At 40.2% G+C, this 22,700-nt stretch overlaps 1 protein-coding gene across 1 annotated transcript in view; it reads left to right on the top strand.

Annotated features, from left to right (window-relative positions):
* The window catches only part of LOC127579747 (growth factor receptor-bound protein 2), a 119,597-nt gene that overhangs the window by 77,300 nt on the left and 19,597 nt on the right, over positions 1–22,700 (top strand). Inside the window, exon 2 of the mRNA XM_052032629.1 lies at positions 6,930–7,027. Within this exon, the coding sequence (XP_051888589.1) occupies positions 6,930–7,027 (98 nt within the window). The remainder of the gene's footprint in view (positions 1–6,929; positions 7,028–22,700) is intronic.

The raw sequence follows: 22,700 nt of genomic DNA, 5'->3' as shown, positions 1-22,700 counted from the left end.
AGGAGGCATTCAAGGATGAGGTGTAAGTTCAGAAAAGGAGAACTCCCAAAATGTAACCCTGCTCTCTATGGATGTTGAGCATCATGTTAAAAAGAAGCCAAAAGAGGGAAGCCAAGGTAGAAATGGAGGGATCAACGTTGAATAAATTAGGAATGTTTAGAAAATGCAGGATAAGCTTAAATAGAAAATCAGAAAGGCAAAGGGTACGTGAAAAACATTGGCAAGCAAAATCATGGAAACTTGGTAAAAACATGGAGGTGGCAGAAGTCTGTAATTCTAAATAAATATTGTATGTTTGCTTCACAAAAGAGGGGATGATGCATTGATGCAAAGTGAAAATAAAATATTGGATATGATAGACATTAAGAGGACATTTTTATAAGTGGATACATTGGACCTGGGTAAATTTAATACCTTTTTTAAAGGAAGAAAAGGTGGAGGCTCTGACCAGCACTCTCCAGTTGTGTGACTACAGGTTTGGTATTGGGAGACTGTTAAACAAACATGCTATTTATGGGAGAGATTGAGAAACTACAGACTATTCAGTCTGACATCATTGGTGGACACCTTAAAATTATTGAGGGACAGCGTAAATCAGCATTTAGAGAAGCACAGGCTAATCAGTGACATTTATCTGGAATAAAAACAAAATGCTGGAAACATTCAGCAAGGTCAGGCAGCATCTGTGGAAAGAGAAATGGATCCATCTCAGACCTGAGATGTTAACTTTTCTGTTTTGATTAGAGGGTAATCATTTACAGTCAGCATGGATTTGTTATGAGAAAGTTATATATAACTAATTTCTTAAGGCAACAATGAGGCTCAATGAGAATAGCACCTTTGATATGATCTACATGGATTTTAAGTTTTTTTGACCAAGTCCCTCATAGCAGAGATGATTAAGAAAGTATGGTATTCAAGGAAAAGTGCCAAATTGGATTTAAAGTTGGCTCAGTGGCAGAAGGTTAGACAGTAAGTTTTATTGATTGGAATGGTATTGTCAGTGGAGTTTGAGCAAGTTGCAGTGCTAGGCACCTAGCCTTTAGTGGTACATGTCACTGATTTGGACTTGAATTGTGGAAACATTTAACAAGTTTGAAGGCGGTATCAAAAATTAGTGTTGTGATTGATTGAGCAAGAAATTTGTAAGCTTTAGGAAATTGACAGATAGCTAGCTGGGTGGGAAGTGGCATTTATGAGATTGGATTTGGGAAGGGCACATGGGCGAAAAATGACTGGGTACTAAGTGTGAAGGAGCAGAAATAAGGTGTTTTGGCTGGGGTTGTTTTCTTTAGTACAAGGAAGGTAAAACTAATTGAGGTGTGTAAAATTGATAGTTTTAGACAGGGTAAACAAAGACATTTCCTTTAGCAAAAGAGGTCAATAACTAAAAGCATAGATTTAAGATAATTGATAGAAAGATTGGAGAGGTGTTGAAAACATTTTTTCCATCCAGAGCGCTGTAGGATATCTATGCAGCCATGAACATTCATAAATTCATAAAACTTTGGGCCAACTAGTCCATGCCGACCAAGATGTTTATCTACACTCGTCCCATTTGCCTGCATTTGGTCCCTATCCCTCTAAACCTTTCCTATCCATGTACCTGTTTAAATATATTAAACTTTGTAATTGTTCCTGCCTCTACCCGATTCCTCTGGCAATTCATTCCATACACCCAGTAAGCCCTGTGTGGAAAAACTTGCTCTTCAGATCCCATTAAAACTTCCCCTCTCACCTTAAACCTATACCCTCTAGTTTTAGACTCCCCAACCTTAGGAGAAAAAGACTGTGACCATCTCCCTTATCTATGCCCTCATAACTTTATGTTGACAATGTCCACTGCCCTGCCCTCATCAATCCTCTGGTCACCACCTGAAAAAAAAATGCATAAATGTTGTGTGACTTGATTTCCCACAAGCAGTCACATTGAATCTCCTTAATCAGTCCTTGCTTTTCCAAATGCAAATAAATCCTGTTCCTCGGAATCCCTTCCAGTAACTTTCCTACCACTGATGAAAGGCTCTCACTAGCCTGCAGTTCCCTGGCTTGTCCTTGTAGCCCTTAAATAAAGGCTTATTTCCCTGCATAGATGCTGCCTGACCTACTGAGTTCCTCCAGCATCTTGTGTGTTGCTCCAGATTCCAGCATCTGCAGAATCTCTTGTGTCACCATTTGTCATCCTCTAGTCTTCTGTTATCTCAACCATGGCTAACAAAAATACACATTTCTTTGCCAGGGATTCAGCAATATCCTCCCTTGTTTCCCACAGTGTCCTAGGATACACCCTGTCAGGCTCTGAGGATTTATCCACCTTTATGCACTTCAAGACTACCAGCACATCCTCCTTTGTAATGTTGATCTGCTTCAGGATATCTCTTCTTTTCCCTGAACTCACTAACTTCCATGTCCTTCTCCACAGTAAATACAGATGAGATGTATTTGTTTAAGAACTTGAAATCCCATGTGCCAATCATGTCCTGAGTTCATTTCCTTATCTGTCAGGCTTTTTGCATTAAAATAAATGTTTAAGGAATCAGACATTCCTCACTACCTGGCCTGCCTACTGGATGTGCTTGTTTTAATCTCCATATTTTCTTCAATTTTCTCATCTGTTACATTGCTACTTTTGGGTCCCAGCCCTTGATGGACTATTGGACCCCTCAGTTCAGTTGCAACCTATACAGGTCACCTCTGCCTCAGAGGACTCAGTAGTGCAAGTAACTGAATCCCTCCTGCCTGCATCCGCTCTACAGCCACACCATTCATTTGCCTATTGTTGCCTTCACTAGCATGTAGCACAGAGAGTAATCCAGAGATTACAACTAAAGGGGACCTGCTTTTTAACCTTCTGCCTAACTCCCTATATTGACTTTGCAAACCTTGTCCCCCTTTCTGCCTATGTCATTGGTATCAATGTGTACAACCAACTCTAGCTGCTCGTCCTCCCCCCTTGAAAATGTTCTGCAAGTGCTCAGAGACCTCCTTGACCCTGGCACTTGGGAGACAATTCACAATCCTGGGGTCTTGTTTACAGCTACAGAATCTCCTGTCTGTCGCCATAACTATCATGCCCCCTATAACTATAGCTCTCCTATCCTCCCATCCTCCTCTTCTATGCATCAGAGCCAGTTGTGGTGACACATACTGGGTGACTGCTCTCCTCTGAAAGACCACTCCCCCCCCTTCCCTACAGTATCCAAAACAATATACTTGTTACTGGCAGGAATGGCCACAGGGTAATCTTGCACTCCCTGTCCACCCCTTCTCCCCTTCCACCTTTCGTGGTGATCACCTAACTACCTGTTGCCTGTACAGGCACAGACTGCAGATGCTGTAATCCAGAGCAAAAAAACGAACTGCTGATCCTGATGCAGTCTCGATCCAAAACATCGACCATCCCTCTGCCTCCACAGGTGCTGCCTGATCCACTGAGTTCTTCCAGCAGTTTGTATTTTGCTCCGTTTCCTGTACCTGCAGAGTCACCACCTCACTAAACCTCCTGTCTATGATGCTTTCAGCATTGCAGATACATAGTTGTAGAGTCATTGCCATGGCAGGCGTCCCCAGGTTCTGGAGGATTTTGGATTTTTGCTCCTCATTGCTGACTGGCGTGTCCTGCTGGGACACATACGTACATTTACTGAGGAAAGAGCAGGGTAGTTTGATGCACTGAACAAAGGCTGCTCACTGGATCAGTATTCTGTTACCTATATGCAAAGGATGTGGAAGTTGTAAATTGTAAACAAAAATTGGAACAAATGGATCTATTGTCATATTTGTTGACCTTGAACTTGATGCATTGCTGGTTTCAGAGAGAAAGCAACACTCCAGCTCAAATGTCCTAAAGTTGTATGTAGGTGTTGAAATTCAAAGTGTGAGAGAATTTACCACACAAAGACCATCTAGTCCAATGCATCATTTCAACTGAGTTGTCTCCTTCAGAGTTCATTTTTCTGTCCTTTCCTGTCATCTTTTATGTATTCCTTTCAAAATGCTAATCCAATTCCAGTTTAAATGATCATTGCCATTTGTAATAAAGGATGACAAATATTGTTTCCTTTAACTTGCCACTCTGGGGTTGGAGTCCTGTTTTACTCTGCTGATTGGATTGTAATGATGTGAGAATAATGGGTATACATTGACACAAGGATGAACAGAATCATCCTGTTGTGCCTCCCTTGACATTACAAATTACTTTTAAAATAACTAAAAGCAAATGGAATAACATCCTTGTGGTTTGTTACTGGAAGCTTTGTTTTCCAACTGATTTATGCACTGAAACAGTGGATGAGTGTTAGATGATATGTCTTTTTAATGGCTTGGTTCATCCTCTATAGCAAGAATATTGATGTTTGAGAAAGGAATTTTTTCCTATTTAAGGTTTGCAGGATTCTAGAGTTATTAAATTCCTATTTTTTTTTCTCCATGTTTTCTGATGACATGGGGGTGGGGTGGGGGTATATGGGCCGATCAAGTCTGCCCCAGCTCAGAGCAATCCCTTTCCCCACTAATTTTCACAGGAAGTTATTCTCCCCACACTCTCATCAAATCCCTGCCAGATTCTACCACTCATCTACACATGAGGGGCAATTTATAGTGACCTATTAACGTCCCAACCTGCGTTTCTTTGGGATGTGAGAGCAATCTGGAGCTTCTGGAAGAAACCAACATGATATTGGAGAACATGCAGTTTGACACAGACTCTATTAGAGTTCAGTATTGAACCTTTGTGCATTTGTTTGGCACCTTAGAACATCTGAGGCAAATTAAAATAACATTAGTTCCCTCAGCTGTCTCTGTAGCTCTCCATTAAAGGTTGCAATGTAATACTGACTCGAAGGCAATCTGATGCCCGCAACAACTAGGGTTGTTACTATCAGTCCCATTTTATGGAAGGCTTTGACACTTAGGTAGCCTATTGTCCATCAGAGACTCAGGCTCACAAATCGATTGAAACCAAAATGTTAGCAGAGTGAATCTCAAACCCTTTTGTTTATAAGTCATTTGTCCTTCAGGAATATTTTAAGTCGTCCACAATATTGCTGTACATATTTCACAACTACCAAGCAAAACCATTCTTCCTTGAAAAAGCATGCTGTACTAAGGTGCAGTCAGGATGAAATTCATCTTTTATTTGTAAAATCTCCCAATGTCAACCAAGCTGGCAGCACAATGGCAGCAATTGGTCTCTGCCACCCTGAGCAAGGCCGGAGAGAAATCCTTAACAACTTGCTTGACCACAATCCAAAGCGGTTTGCTGGAAAATGATCTTTAGGTATGGGCATGAATTGCAGATGTTACCCCAAAAGGTGAAAAACAGATAGTACTTTGTACTGGCCCTTGTGCAACTTATGTGCACTTGTTGCACAACTCCAGTGGAACCATTGACGTATTGCTGGTACCTTAACTGGCCTGGATTGTTAAAGTTATCCTTGTGAAATCTAAGTACCAGGGTGTAAGCAGAACAAGTAAAGCCAAATACATGCAAATGCATAAGTGAGTATTGAAATTGATATCGTAGTGGATAAGATACAGTTGTAACATAATAGCTCTACTTTTGCAGTACAACTGTGCTGAGTACAAACAGGGTTCACAATTGTCAAACAGTTACTGAGTCAGGTGGCCATGAGTTCAAAGCCCAGTTTGGAACTTAAGAATGTAGACCACTTTTTAGACACCAAACCATGTGACGCTTCAGTGCTGTGCCCAGGTGAAATATTAATACCAAGGACCACTTGTCGGGGATAAACACAAAATATCCTGTGACAGGAAAGTTTGTCAATAGGAGGTCCTTGGGTCAATATCACCAAAACAATATTCATGATTTCTCATTGTTTATGTAATCATGTACACAAATGGCTGCTGTGTATGCTGGCATTGCATTTTGAGACGTCGTGAGGTTGTGAGATGTGGTTCTGAGGGCATAACAAGTTGAGATTTGGTTTCTGAGCAGGACTTTTATCTCGGGCAATCATTGGCCATTGCAATCAAGATGCAGCAACCGTTGAGAAACCTCACTTCCTGTGTCAGCTCAGAGCAACATTACGTGGGGGCCGGCTGCCACCCAAGTGCTCTCAGTCATTTATGTGAGGAAAAAAATAATTATGAGCACAAAGAATACAGAGTTATCCACACAAACACAACTTTCAATGCTCAGTCACATTTTCACAGTATGTCCTTCAGTGGCCTCTCTGCAGAAACATCTAATGTTCTCTTGACTCCATTTATTGGTGTCCATTCTGAGGTCTTTTTTAGTTAAAAAACTTCCCCTGATGCCTGCCATTCAACTTTGCATGCTGGTCTAGAGCTGCCAACATTGCTTTCCAATGTGTAACTGTCTCAAACAAGAGTGAAACTTGAGAGGTAGACTGTGGCAGGGATGGTAATTCAACGAATCCTTCAACCCATTGTGTCCAGAAACAGTCCTTTAAAGGGTTGTTCAAAATTGTAGTTAGTGCCAATGAAAGATTATCCTGGCCCAGCTGGCCCCTTATCTAGAGCCAGTGATCACATGCTAGACCCTTCCTGGGACCTGACAGATTAACAGGGAAAAGTCAAGTGTTTACCTCGTCTTCAGCTACAGCCTTCACAGCATTTCTGGTCACTTCTCTGCATTACTTCAGGATACTGGGTTTTGACTTTGTTTCTGCCTTTAAGGAATTGTGGGTTTTAAGGAGCCTTGGGGATCCCTGTCCTGCCCTTTTCTGGTTTTATGAGAAAATTGTTGTCTCATATCAATATCATAAACGACAGAGCTTTCATTTCAAAAACTGTTAGCAGCTCTATTGGAAACACTTCTCTCAGGTTAAAGCCTGAAGCTTCATTTCAGATAAAGGGAATGTGCAATCTAATCCATCTCTGTGTAAACTAAGGTGTAACTTTTCATCATCCAATCTAACCTGTTATTTTGTGTGTTACCTTTGCAGGTTTTAAATGAAGAATGTGATCAGAACTGGTACAAGGCTGAGCTGAATGGAAAAGACGGCTTCATCCCAAAGAACTACATTGAAATGAAACCACACCCGTAAGTTAATGTTTTCCTTGCTGCCTTCGATTCCAATGGATTATGAGCAATGGGTTGTCTGTAATCTTGTGCCACTTTTAATGACTCCTATACCATATCAGTCCACCCCCTTCCCTCTGTTCCCCCCCCCACCCCCAAATTCCCTCCAGTGTTTGTTGATGTCCTCTCCTTTGTGAATATATTAGGCATATCTGAATTGCATTACTTATAGCTGGACTTAGTGTTATGTCCTGTGTGTTCATTGCCACAGTTGAACATCGTGACCATAATCATATCTTGTATACGATTCAGGCACAAACTGCAGCTTCCTCATACAGTTCACGACATTAACTAGTTTGTGTGTTCAATATAACTTCAACCTCTTCCTGATTTTTTGATTGTAAGTTATAGCCCAGTGATTAGACGGAGGAGGATATAAACTAGGCACTGTGAACATGTCAGCAGATGATGCTGGTGAGGTGTTTTTTTGCTCAGACAAGTTAATTGCACAGTGAAAGGGCCTTCCCATCACTGAGTGTGTTGTAATTTATCTTCTCGTGATTAAAAGCTTGAAGACAGATCTAATCAAGATAAATGATAGTACTAACATGACTAAGAAATTCATTAGGGTTGATGCACCAAATCTATTTCATCTGGTGGGACCAATGTAAAATGAGGGCCACAACATAAGATTAAACCTGGGCTCTTTAATGAAACTGGGATGGTCTATCTATAGGAAAGGTATTAATGGAAATCTGAAATGTCTCCAAAGGAGAATGGATGCTGGAAGAGCAATTTGAAGTTTTCATGGCTGATGACAATAAACATTTGTTGGGTAGGAATAGTGAGGGGTTTGACCAAAATAGATTTTAAGGATGCTCTGAACTGAGTTGAATACAGATTTGACTGGAATATATTAGCACTCAATATGGTGAAAATGATAAAAGAAAAACTAGACCAGAGTAGTGTAACAGTGCAATGTATGTAATGTAATTTGAATAAACTGCTACAGAACCTAACAGGATGTTGGAAGGATAATTGTCCCCATCATTGCCTATTTCACTTGCACCTAAATTACTCCCACTCTATTGACCTATTCCCATGTCCCTGCAGAATTTCCCTTTCGAAAGTCACTATAGCACCACTCTCCAAAGCAGTTCATTCTGGGACATGCTACATAACTTTTCTTAGTTCTGATTCTTTTACTTAAATATGTATCCACCGGTTACTGATCCTTCAGTGAAAACAATAGCAAATGTTGCCTAGATTGTAATAGTGCATTGAGGAGCCCATCAGCTGAGATTCACAGCAGACCCTGTGAGGAACAGTAATTAAGCAGAATCAACCAAGTAGCCAGTAAACGTGTTGCCATGTCACCTTAGTTGGTCTCTTATCTGTTTCTAATTCCCTACCTATTTTCCACATTGGTGGGTACCCCAGTTTCTCAAATGAGCATATCTCCCTTTTAAATGGCTTTTATATCTGTCACTTCCTTGGCCATATTTTTCAGAAGCTCAGAACTTTGAAAAATGTATTCCTCTGGATATGGTTTTAACATTTTCCAGCTCCATTTCTGAAGGCACCCTCTAAATTTTTCTTCTAGAATATGTTAACAGATCTAGTTAATGGCATTTCTGAATTGGACATACAACTAGCACAATTGATCGCAGTGCATACTTATTCATTGATTTGGGGTATAGGCATCCTGGCCAGGCAAACATATTTTGTCCATTCCTAAATGCCTTTGAGAAGGTGACGTTGAGCCAACTTGAACTGCTGCAGTCCTGGTAAAATTACTCCCACAATTAATGATTCTTAGAGTTTAGACTGAGTTATGATGGTGACATTTTTCCAAGTCAGGGTGGTATGTGACTCTGAGGGCATCTTGCTGGCACTGGTGTTCCCATGTGCCTGCTACCCTTGTCCTTGGTGGTAGAGGTCACGGATTTGAGAAATGCTGTCAGAGTAGTGTCAGCAAATCACCAGCACAGTTTGTAAATGGCACACACTACAGCCACTGCGTGGGGAAATTATTTAAGTAATGGATTAAGTGCCAATCAAGAGGCTCCTTTGTTCTGGGTGGTCTGGGTCTTCGTTATTGGAGCTGCACTCGTTCGGGCAAGTGAAGAGTATTCATTCACTCTCCTGAGCTGTACTTTGTATACGATAAGGAGTCAGAAGATGAACCACCTGATGCAGAATATCTGATCTGCTGTTGTTGCCACAGTATTTATTATTTCTATGGCTAGTCAGTTGAGTTTGTTGTCAGTGGTGCCCCCAATATGTTGATGCTGAGGGTTGATGAGTGTCAAAGGTAAATTGTTGGAGCTTGTCATTGCTCGGCAATTTTGTGGTGCAAATGTTATTTGCCACATCGGCACAAACTGGAATTTAGTCCATGTCCTTGCTGCATGCATATTTGGACTGCTTCGTCTTCTAAGGAGATGCATGGAATTGAACCTTGTGCAGTCATCAGTGAACATTCCCTCTCCTGACTGGAAGGGGAGATCTTTGATGAAGCAGCTGAAAAGGATTGAGCCTAGGACACCGCACTGATGAACAACTGCAGTGATGTTGGTCCATGTTTGGATCGAGACTGTGGTGAAGTCTAAGGCTGATGTGGTCCTGGCAAAAGCCAAACTAAGCATCAGTGATCAGGTTTTGAAGGGGAAGACCCACTTGATAGTACTGTCGAGGACACCTTCCATTGCTTTGCATGGAGTATTTATGTAAACTCTGCATTTTTGTGTGTTGAGGAGAAAGTATGATGAAAGGTAGTGTGGGACAAGTTTTATTGTTGTTGAGTGCTGCACTTGGTTAGTGAAAGACAATAGTTATTTTAAAATAATTTTATGAACCTTATCCTAAATTTAAGAATTTTTTACCAAAGTTAGTGCATTGACTAAAATAGTTTTGCCATAGCTTTGAGTCTGGTCAGTAATTTCTATTGGACTACACCAGCCAAACAAGGAGCATGTTTGCTGCATTAGTTTCCTTAATTATTTTAAATATATTGATCACATCGTCCTTCAACCTCATCTGTGAGGATATAACTCAAATTCTTAGTTTCTTGTCAAAACTCATTGTTGATATTTCGTTTTACCCTTGGTTTGGAATATTCTTCAAGTAGGGTTCCTAAAGATGAGTACGATTGCAAAACCTTTAGATCCTTTGGATCTGTTCTGTAACCCTTTTGTTGGAGCCTATGATCCTGGTGATGCTTTTTGTTTGTTGACTCTGTAGTTGAAATGAATCAGTAGCCACCACTTGTGTTATATGTTGCTTATTAGCCTATTCCGCATTTGGGTTGAGGCCTTGTTGCATGTGGGCATGAATTGTTTCATTATCTGAGGAGTTCCAAACAGAACTAAACATTGCACTTAGCAGTGAGAATCTCCCATTGGGTTTTATGATGGAGGGAAAATAAAAAACATGTTTAAAAAAAACACGGCTGGGAATTTGAAATAAGAACAGATTACTGAAAAGACCAAGGTTGAAGACCCTTAATCAGAACTGGGAGAGGGAGGAAAACCAAGTTAGAAAACAGACCCTCTGCTTCTCCCTTGGTCAGAGGCCCAACCATTTCCCTTCTACCAACACACTCACTCATTCACTTGGCTGAATTTGTCCTTGCATTGGACAACATCTTCAACTCCTCTCATATGGGTTTCACTTTCAACAGATGCTGTCTGACCAGGTGAGTGTTTTCAGCATTTTTGTGTTCATTTCTGATGGTGGGACAGTCATTAATGAACAAACTGGGGATGGTTGTTCCTAGGAATATGTTCTGAGGACTCCTGTGGCAATATCTTGGGTAAGGTCCCAAGCTTCTGACAACCACAACCATTTTCCTTTATTCTAGGTGTGATACCACCCAGTGGAGGTTCCTAATATTCACATTGACTTAATTTTTTCTCTGGTTCTTTAATATCATACTTAGTCAAAAGCTCCATTGATGTCAAAGGCTGCTATGTATATAGATAACCTGTCTTTAGGGCTACTCTGTTCTGTGTAATTTTGTGGTAACATTGTTTACCACAGTCTTATTTATATCATGGCGAATTCTGAAGTACTCGGTGAGCTTTAAATTTAGAGGAAGATTGCTTTAGTGTGTATACTTTTTGTTAAACATAACCTGCTTTCACACATTTGCTGTTTAGCTCAGTGGGCTAGTCACAATCATTAGCAGACTGCAGCATAGTGCATAAATCTTCCTGTAAATATTTTATGGATGTGGCTTAATATTCACAACAAAGAGTAAAAGTCTTTTTCCAGAGATTGTATTTATCTAGAATTACTTACACAGGATATTTGCTGAAGTGCCAAGAAAGGATTGCACCATCATTTGCTTTGGGAATGGGAAGAGTTAGAGGATTCTGGTTTGGGATTGTAAGGTGATGATTTCAAATAGGTCCTCCGTGGCAGTGTAGAGTGTCACAGGTAGCTTAGCCCTGGTCAGTAACCCACAAACTCCCCTCGTTTACAAGTTGTCACTGGGATTTGAACTTGTTTCGATATTAGTCCATTAACCGTCTTCATTATGATTTCTCTACAAGCCATATTGACTTTTGCTTGTAAATCACAATCCGGAAGTGCCTTCATTGGGTTTGCGGAGAGACAGGCAAAATTGGGAAATTTGTTACAGGACCTTAAAATTGTGAAATGGCTTTGATGATGAATATGTTGAATAGGTAAACAGAGGACTTGGGTTTAAAGTATCATATAGACAAAAAAGTCCTGGGTAATTCATACTCCACCTGATGAGTTATGACTGGGAATACACTGCCTGTCAGGTTGGTGGAAAGATGTTCAGTTGTAATTTTGAAAGAAAATTGAATTGTTAATTTAAAGAAAGCTATCGAGAAAGCAGGGAAGAGAGATTAATTGGTAACTGTTATAGACGGCCACAGGCACAATAGACTGAATAACTCCTTCATTTCTCTGTCTGTTGTATCCCACAGCTGCTCATAACCTACACATTTCTGAGAGGACCTTGTGCTTCAATTGGTATTTTAGTCTGCATTGAAGTTGGATTGCTTTCATTTTCTTGCTGTCACTATAACAAGGATTTGACCAGTTAAATAAAAATGGTTGGTTTTGTAATCAACTTAATCTACATTGGAAACTTAGATGTAATAAAATTTAATGCGATTTTAAATTATCCAATTAAGTGTTAAATTCAGGAAATAGCCTTGTAATTTGTTTTGTTAATTATGTCAGTATATGCACTTACCCACTCCTTTTCAAGCAGTTTATATATTGATTATTTTGTTTATCTCATCAATCTACATTTTCTTTCCTTTGGGGAACAGGTAGATGATAAATGGTTGAGGATTGGACAGAATAGGGAAAAGGTGGTATGTTGACAGTTGGGCATTATGCTGAGGGTGGAGATTGGTGACTGGACTGCACTTGGAGATGGTGAGAGTTAGGAGACTGGGTAACTGAATAGAGTTTACCATCAAACTGTTTCTGAAGGTGAATACACTTTGAGAGCAAAAAGGTACATTTGAATTTTAGTGGTTCCAGTTGATTCGAATCTAGGGTTCAAATTGGCCAAGTTGCTTTCCAGTTCTTTCTCTTTGGCTGTATAGAATTATAGGCATGAATGTCTTGAACCTAAGCATACAAGAATTTTTGTCTGTTTATCTTCTCCAAGGGTCTGAGTCCCTTGCTACAGTGTAGTTCCATGTATGTGGAGTTCCTTTTGATTTGGTTATGTGAGCCTTCAGACAAGCCTGAGTGGTGATTTATTTCTTAGGGCAACCACCTTGCCTAATATCTATGCATAAACACCTCGTTGATAGTTGCTAAAAACAAGAACCCTTCCTAATTTTTCCCTCCTGCAACAACCTTTCAGTTGACGATTAGTTTGATGCTAAGGACAACGCTGGTCTGTGCTGTCCTTTAGATGCGATGTTGATTTCTGTGCCCACAAAACCACAATCCGTGGAGATTATTGACTTTGTGGAATTTTCAAAGATTCCAGCCGTCCAGCGCCAGTGATTAGAAGTGAGTTTGCTTACAGACCAGTCAATGAAGTGGAAAAATGACTTAAATGACTGCTTTACAGTAAATGAGAGTGTATGTGAGTTAACCAAGTTCCTGTGGCTGGTTCTTCTATTAATAATCCTTAAATATTTCATGTTAGTCATCAAACCTAGTCACAAACAGATTAGTACTCTTGCCGTGCATTTTTGACGAGGTTCTTTCATTAAGCTTATTTTTAGTTCAGCAGTCTTTGTTGACAGAATCCTTCTGCACTCTAAAGATGCAGTCGTGATACTTGGTTGTGAGAGTTTAGTTGATAGCTCTATGTGTAGGCTGCAGTTACATAATCTCTGGCCTTCTGGATGTGTTCAAGATGGAGGGAGTAGAATAAAGCAAAACTAATGCTAGTAGAGTTTTGCTACGTATTTTGGCCTTTAATCTTGGGTAAGTTGTACGGTTTTCTTACCCATTCCCACAAGATGGATTGGCTCCTGAACCTTGTCACTGTTACCTTAATATTGATGTAGAATTATATATGTGCTATCAGTTCAAAGCAAGGTCTTGTGGAAGCTGAACTAGTTACACCCAGTAAATAGGGTTGAATTTATAAAGCATCTTTCATAATATCAATATGTAAATGAAATTAGCATCCAGTGACATGCTCTTGAAATATAATCTCTGGGGAAATGTAGCCCTCAGTTTATGCAATGAATATTCCTACAAGTAGCAATTTAATCCTGAATGGCCAGATAACCTCTTCTGGTGAAAAATGGCAAATCTTTAATCAGAATCCAGGATAATGGAGGCAAAACTATTACACTGGGAGGCTGAGTGGACAGGTGTTGAAGGGGTGAGCTGTGATTGTACACATGGTATCAGAGTGGGGCTTAAAGAAGTGGCCATCTGTGGAAGAGTTGTCCATTTCTGTCTGTCGGCTCAATTACAGCCTTCAGACTATATTATCTTTTAGACATGACTATTTCTATGCTCACTGGACAATTCTCCCAATTCAGTAACTTGACCTCTTCTAACATTCGTATCAATACTCCTAACTTGCAAGCTCACATTTCCTCCCAGTCTGGCAATACCTTATTCTCAAAAATTCCTGTGTTCGGGCTACATTTTCCTTGCTCTCATGTCTGTAATTTCTTTTAATTGGCATCTTTAGATATCTAAGCTCCAACCTAAGCTAAGCCTTCCATCGCTAAACCTTCCATCCATCACTCAACCTCCCCATTTCTCCACCTCTCGCCTCCTTAAAGACCCTCCTTAAACCCACTTCTTTGATCAAGCATTTAGCCACCTAGATTAATATCACCTTTTGAGGTTCATTATCAGGTCTTTGGTAACATTTATGTAAAGGTCTTGAGTTTATTTAAGTGATGTATTCAAAATTAATTATTGGAGAATTAATGTACCAGTGATGGACTTGGGGGACAGTTTGACACAAAGGGTGGACTTTTATAAAGCTAGGATAAAGTGTTAATCAGTTAATTAACCCAGGCACTGATACTCTGATCTTGCTGTTGCTCACTCAAGCTCAGCAGTTTGGCAGGGCATTGCTCCAAACCAGCTTTGGTTTTAAGACATCAAATCTCAGTTTACTGAGCTATTTTGATGTGATTTATTTTATACTTGTGTATGAGGCTGGATATAACTGCTATAGGCTTTCAGAATGAACTACTTAAATACACAAAGTCTTCTTGCAATCTTCCTTTTAAATTTTCTTTCTGATATTTTGAAGTAGTCTTTATTTTATGCATGCCACTTGTACCAATTTTCCTTCTGCATTTCACCATCACAGATGGAGGGCAGAGATCCAAATGAAGTCCTATTCTTTTAGTGGGGAAAAATGTAAACTACTACAGACTGCTGCTAATAATTCAAGATTCAGTGTTGAAATAGCTCGAATCTTTCAATATCTTGAAGCTAAATAAATAACTTGTACTGAAGTATCTTTAGAAAAGCCTTGGAGGAAGTAAGGGATGGAGGAAGGTAATTCCAGAACTTTAAGGTTTAGAATGCAATTCAAGGCATGGCTACCAATAGTGGACAGCAATGCACAAAGTTAAAATTAGAAGAAAATGTCGAGCTTTTGACGATTTATCAGCTTGGAGATTAGAGAGGGAAAGGGGATTTCAGTGCTTGGATGAAAACTTAAGACGCTACAGGGCTAGGATCCAGTTTATAAGTAAGTGAGCATGGATAATTAAAGGTAGAATATGAGCAGCAGAGATTAAGATGAACTAAGATTTATAGAAGATGGCAGGTAAGAGGCTGGCTAGGGGAACGTTGGAACTGGAGGCAACAAATCATGTATGAAAGTTTCAGCAGCTATTGGATTGAAACAAAAGTACTTTTTTTTAAGATAATGAGACATTGAAAGGTGTTGGTGTCCAGAAGGTCCTGGGTATCCTTGTACATGGATCTCTGAAAATTAGCTAGCAGGTGCAGCAACAATTAGAAGGACAAGCAGTATGTTGACCTTTATTATAGGTGGATCTGAGGCCAGTTGGAAACATCTTGTTCCAATTACATAGAACCCCAGTGAAACTGCATCTGGAATATTGTGTCTGGATTTGTTCTCTCTATCTAAAGGAGGATGAATTTGTGAAAGGTGGAGTGCAGTAAAGGTTCACTAGATTTATTCGGGAAGGCTTGTTTGTCATAAGAGAGATTTAGTAGATTAAGGCCATTTGCTGAAGTTTAGAAAAAAGAGAGGTGATCTCATGAAACATACAACATTTTTACAACTTCAGAAGGTAGATGCAGGGTTAATGTTTATCATGTTGGGATGCCTAGAACCAAGGACTGCAGTGACCATCTACCAGTGAATCTTTGGAATTGCCAGCCTCGGACATTGAAGTCTTAGTCACTGGGTATATTCAAGACATAAATTATTAGATTTTTAGATATTAAGGAAATCTTGTGATAGAAATTGGTGCAGGAGAATGGAGCTGAGGTGAAAAATATGCCATGATTTTATGGCAGAGCAGGCATGAGAGGCCGTTTTATGTCCCTGCAAAGGTAGGGCCAAGGAATATTGTCAAGGTAAAAATAGGAGGGCTTTGACAGGGAGAGGAAGTGGATTTTACTATGAAGCATTAATTTGAGATTTCAGATTTCAGTACTTTCACGGTGTTTTTTTTATATTACCAAGGATTGATGCAAGATTTGTATGAACATAGAACAAAGAACATAGAACATTACAGCACAGTACAGGCCCTTTGGCCCAAAATGTTGTGCTGACATTTTATCCTGCTCTAAGCTGTACCTAACCCTTCCCTCCACGTAGCTCCCCATTTCTGTATCATTCATGTGTCTATCTAAGAGCCTCTTAGATGTCCCTAATGTATCTGCCCCCACAACTTCTCCAGGCAGTGCATTCCACGCACCCACCACATCTCCATGTTTCAGTTCCATCCTAGAAATAAACTCGATTGTTTGATTTGTTTCTGTTATACCCTTATCTGTGCCAGAAGTTTTATTCATTTGTTCTTTCCAGATTCCTTTGCCCCTTTTCCCTCAGGTTCTTCTTTTCTAGCTAATTCTTGACTTCAATACTTTTTTCCCAACATCCAACACCTATTTGTATTAAATTTCATTTGCTCAGTTAAATGTTCTTCATGTTTACTAAATGATTAAAATTTTCCCACTCCCCCAAAATTTGGTGTCATCTGAAATTTAGAAATTACTTTTGATTTCAAACTCTAAATATTGTGAATAATGCCTCCAGCATGTTCTTGTGGGATCCTATTTCCCACCTTCTGCCACTCTTCAACCCTCTGTTTATTGTCTGTTGTTGCTGGTTGGGTTCTCTGTTTTACAATTTGTTTCATTGTATGGCTTATCAGATGCCTTATGGAGATCAAAATGTATAACATTTTACTGTATTGTTCATGTTAACTGTTACCTCTTTGGTCAGTCAAGACTTTCCTTTTTTTTATTTTGGTTTCTAGATATTTTCCTATTTTTTTTTCCCTTCACTGTGTGTTCTATTTTTCTGCTGATACCGTACCATTCCTGATTCACATTATTCAAACAGATGGGATTTCCTTACTATAGATAGGTGTAGACCTTATGGTTCCCAGAACCTGCACTTATTCAGTATTGTCGCTGATTCAAATGTCCAAACTTTGTCCATTCATTCACACTCACTCTTCTTATCTCTGGAAAACTAGGTGAATCCTTTATTTTTCTATATGGGACTACCCACTCATCCTGGGAATCAGTCCAGTGAACCTTCACTGTATCTTCTTTTAACTAGATATATCTTTCCTTTTCCTTTCAAAACTACACAGTATTTCAGAAGTGATCTCGCCAAACCAGAATATAATTTCATCGGGATTACCTTACTATGATTTTCTGTTCTTCAGACCAAAGTGGATAATTTCAAACATGCTTATATTGCACTCCATCTGCTACTTTCTTGCCAAATCATTTGCCTATGTCCTTTTTGCTGGATCTTTGTATTCATCTCAAAGTTCATATCCCACCTTGCTTTGTGTCATCAGTAAACTTGCACTCTTTCACTTTCAAATCATATTGTAGTTTCTGATTATCCAAGGCCCCACCACTTGTAGTTCTTCCCTAATAGTAGTTCTTCCCTAATAGTAGTTCTTCCCTAAATAGTAGTTCTTCCCTAAATAGTAGTTCTTCCCTAATAGTAGTTCTTCCCTAATAGTAGCCTGCTGACCTAAGTTAACCTCTATGCCCAATACTTTAAATCCTTCAGCCAATCCTCTCTTCTTGCAAAGTATTCCTCCCAACCCAAGGGTGCTGAGTTTGTGTAACCACCTTGCTATGGCACTTTATTGAATGTTATTCGAAAATCAAATCATACTAAATCTATTGATTTTGTTTCATATGCCTCTTGTAACTATATCCTCAGACTAGAAATGTCAAACACAAATTTCCTTTCATAGAACCGTGTTCATTCTGATTAGTAGAGTGTTTTATTACCACTTCCTCAATGGATTCTATCAGTTCCCCATTCTCCAAAGTCAGGCTAAATAATTTATATTTTTTTTCTCCTTCCTTGCTCAAGTAGTGATGTTACTCTAGCTACTTCCAATCCATTCATTTTGGTCTAGAATCCAGGGAATTTTGAATTATCGTAACCAACACATTCACCATCTCTGCCATCACTTTAGAGCCGTCAGGTTCAGGCTTTTGGCAGGGTTTGCCTCGTTAATTTTCCCGGTAGTGTTTCCTGTTCTGAATAGGAAAGACAAATTGCATTTATATATTGCCTTTTGTGACCTTCGGATGTCTTAAAATGCTTTACGGACAATGAATAGTAGCTGGAGTTAGTAACGTAGTGAAGGACAAAGTCAGATTATACACAGTGAGCTCCCACAAATCTTTGATTGGCACATTGGGGAGATGTTCTTTAAAATTGTACCATTCCACTTGGGCGTTATGGAGACGGTCGATCATGATATTTAGAAGGGAACTGGATAATACTTGAAGAAAACGTGTAGCACTACAGGGAGGAGACAGAAATGGTGCTAGCTGGATTGTTCTGGCATCGAGTTGGCACAGACTTGATGGGCCAAATGACCTCCTTCCATGCTTTGCCCTCTGATTCAGTGGGAGAACAGATGGTCAGGGCTTAGGATCTGTTGAAAGCAATGGTATTATTATAGATTGTGCTTTTCACATTTCAGGCATTGAAGGCAAGTGCATAGTTCGCTGAGAACAACGTCACAGGTAGATAGGGTGGTGAAGAAGGTGTTTGGCATGCTGGCCTTCAGTCAGGACACTGAGTATAGGAGTTGAAGTTATGTTGCAGTTATATAAGATGTCGGTGAGGTTGCTCTTGGAGTATTGTGTACAGTTTTGATCGTCCTGTTATAGGAAAGATGTTGTTACTCTAGAAAGAGTGCAGAAAAGATTTACCAGGGTGTTGCGTGGACTTGGGGGGGACTGAGTTACAAGGAGAGGTTGTGTAGACCAGGACTTCATTCCCTGCAATGTAGGAGATTGAGGGGTGACCTATAGATAAGATCATGATGGGTTTAGACAGGGTGAAAGCACGTGGTCTTTTTTCCAGGGAGTGCTAAAAATAAGTGGGCATAGGTTTAAGATCAGACAGAGATTTAAAAGGGACATCAGGGGCATGTTCTTCACACAAAGGGTGGTGCGTATTTGGAATGAGCCAGACATAGTGGTTGAGGCGGGCACATTAGCAACATTTAAAAGCCATCTGGATAAGTCCACGGATAGGAGAGGTTTAGAGGGCTGTGGGCCAAACGCGGGCAGAGGAGACTAGCTCTCTGGACAACACAGTTGGCATGAGCGAGTTGGGTTGAAGGGCCTGTTTCCATGCTGTATGACTGACTATGACTCTGACACACTCCACATTCTGTCTGTTTGATGATCGTGTACACAATGAAGGGCCAGTAACTGGCCATGTGACTTTTTTTGAGAGAAACATTTTCACATAACTGGCTTCAACTGAATGTACTTGATGTGGTGGAATTGGGGTGATAGACAATAAAAGTAAATTTAAATGTACGTTGGTTTCAATGTTCAGTTATACATACTGCTGAAATCGTCCTGCTCCACTCAGTGATACAAGCATATTTGCATGAGAATTTTTAGATTTTACTGATGGCTCTTTGCTCAACGCAACAGGGTTTTGTTTTGAAAATGCCTTCTGTAAAGGTGAAAGCATTTCCTGTTTTTGTTCTGTCTTGCCTCTGATTACAGTGCACTGAGAAAAGAACAGCAAATTGTTTTGAACTCATTCTTCAGGCAGGTACTTGTGATCTAAGTGGTTTCCTGTGTAACAGGATTGCCCACTTTACACCAGGTGGTAGGTTTCTGTCTTGTACTCTAGTTTCTTTTGCTTATTCTGGAAAAGTTTTATCCTTTCGCTACCACGTGATTCCTCATTGGTCAGGTGGACAGCAAGTCACTTTCTTGCAGGTCATTTTTGGATGTGTATTGTCAGTGAAACAATGTGTCTGTTACTTGGTTATTTCTGTTGTAACTTTTCCTTGTATTTATGATGCCTCATTCCAGACATCCCTGCTGTGTTGTTGTGGCAAAAGCCATCTGTCTTTGTTTCATTGCTGCACTGTTTTGCTCTGCAAGCTTAGTATCTTTTCTCTGCATGAGCACTTGCAGAAAAGCCACATCTCAGCACCTTGTAATTGGTAATGTCATCCTGCCATGTGGTATGTCTAATAGTTGGTCAGATGAAAGTTAATCAACTATTTGATGTGGCAAAAGCATTGTGACCAAATTTAAGAGAGAAGGTTAAACTGTTGTGGGTGGTACAGTGGAGCAACAGGTGCTGCTGCTGACTCACTGTTCCAACGATCCACATTCGATCCTCACACCCAGTGCTGTCCATATGGAGTTTGCACATTCCCTCTGTGACCACTTGGGTTTACCCCTGTTGCTCCAGTTCCCTTCAATATCCCAAAGACATGCTGATTGGTAGGTTAATTGACTACCAACAGTGTGCACTCAGTACTGCATCAAGATATCAGCCTCGATTGTTTCCTGACTTAGGCAGCCATCTGACTTTGGTAAGATTTCTAATAAATGAGACAAGGAGCCATGAAACAGAGACACATCCATGTTTTTGTAAATAGTTTGCTTTCAGACCATGCCAATACATCACTTTAATAGATTATCAAAATGATCAGTTCACCACTGCAATTTCTCAGTCAAGTTGTGTAAATATTGCTGAGTTCAATTTTGAATGCAGCGGTATCTGTGCATCTTCAAAGCCTTGTGGAATTTTGTGTACTTCATAGACGAACAGCCATTTGGAATGTTTCCGTGGTTTACTTCCCTGTCCTGCATGTGCCTCAAACTGATGTGAGCAAATCCTTCTGTGCAATGTTTTCATCAGTGAACGAAGCAATGCTTTCTGTTCCTGTCACAATGGAGTAGCCAGTGGAGGCACTGCCTCACAGCACCAGAGATGTGGGTTCAATTCTGACCGGGTGCTGTCTGTGTGGAGTTTTCAAGTTCTTCCTGTGACCGCATGGGCTTGCTCCAGTTCTTCCCACATCCCAAAGACGTGCAGGTTGGTAGGTTAATTAGCCAATGTAAATCACCCCTCATGAGTGATTGAATCTGGAGGACGTGGGGAGATAAAAATGGGATAATGTAAGCGTGGTGACACTTGCGGGCTGCCCCCAGAACACTCTATGCAAAGACACATTTCACTGTGTGTTCCGATGCACATGTGACTAATAAAGATATGTTAAATAGGTGGTTGATGGTCAGTGTGGAGTTGGTGGGCAGAAGGGCCTGTTTCCACGCTGCATCTCTGTGGTGCCAGGACATTCCAGTGCCTCCAATCCAGCAATGAGGCCTGTTTGGAGCAAGTTCACAGTGTGTACTACAGCCTTGTATGCATAGTTGTTTTTTCAACTTCGCTATTAAGCTCTTCATTAACTGAGGCCTGATTGCTGATGTTACACGGCTTATCCATGGATCTTTGAGATGCTCAATATCATGTTGCACATATATTTTAAATGTTTTTTGTAAGAGGTTGAATGTCCTGGTGGGTCTTGGTGCCCCTTTTTATGTCAGAGTCGTACTCTGAAATAAGTGTGCAAATTTACCCCAGATACCATGTTAGATTGGAGAAAACTTATTTTACATATTCTGCCTCTGATTCTGACTCAGCCAGTTCCATCTTGGCACAGCACTCCCCACTGTCGAGAACATCTACAAGAGATGATGTCATCATTAAGGACCCCCACCATCCAGGCCATGTCCCCTTCTCATTGCTGAAGACCCAAACCTCAAGATTCAACAATGGCTTCTCCCCCACTGCCATCAGGTTCTTGAACCAACCTGAAAAACCCTAATTTTACCTCCGACTATGGTTCCCTCAACTTGTTTAAGAAATTGTTTTTTTTAGACATTAAGGAAATCAAATCATACGGAGCTGGCACAGGAAAATGGCACTGAGGTAAAAGCTCAGCAATGATCTTATTGAACTGGCTGCTACTAATTTAAGCACAGTGATTTCCTCAAGATTGGCCATGGATGTGCCCATCATAGCATAGTGCCTGGATACTGCTGATGAAAGCTGAGTTCTTTCCTGCTCCATTTTCAAAGTCCTTATTTTAGTAAACTCCTAACTTTGCAGCAAGCTTGCTGAAGATCATAAAAGCATCAACCTTGGCAAAGTCTCCAGAGGGTGTTGTGTTCTACATCATGCTGCTGCTTGTGTTTGCAACCATGATTGCAAGAAGAACCACCAGGCACTACCTGGTCCAATTAATTAAATCACATTTAAGATATGATTTATAAACTATCTTCTGGATGTGTAATGCAAGCTGAATAGTGGCTGATCGGTCATCCACAATATTAATGCCTATAAATTGCCACTGAACAGTTGGAATGAGTGGTAGTTCCGTGCATGTTCCATAATCCAGTCAAATTTAGCTAATCAGTTTATAGATAGTAGCCTCTTGGACCATTTTCAATTTCTTTTTCCTCCCTACCCCTTCTGAATGTTGTTGACCTTCCTGCTCAGAAGTCCTCTATTACCCATTACTGCCTGTATTTCTGTTAACCCAAATGTGTCAAGAAACTATTCCAGTCTGGAAGTAATAGAATGTTGACATGCGTGCATATCAGCAAGGAATCCCTGGGACTTATCCCTCTTAGTTATAGATTCCTCTAGCTGAAATCAGGATAAACCAATTCCAACCTAATGTATTTG

This window comes from Pristis pectinata, chromosome 18 (assembly GCF_009764475.1).
Source record: "Pristis pectinata isolate sPriPec2 chromosome 18, sPriPec2.1.pri, whole genome shotgun sequence".
Lineage (NCBI taxonomy): Eukaryota > Metazoa > Chordata > Chondrichthyes > Rhinopristiformes > Pristidae > Pristis > Pristis pectinata.
The sequence above is the reverse complement of the archived record's forward strand: the minus strand, read 5'-3'. Positions and strand labels throughout refer to the sequence as shown.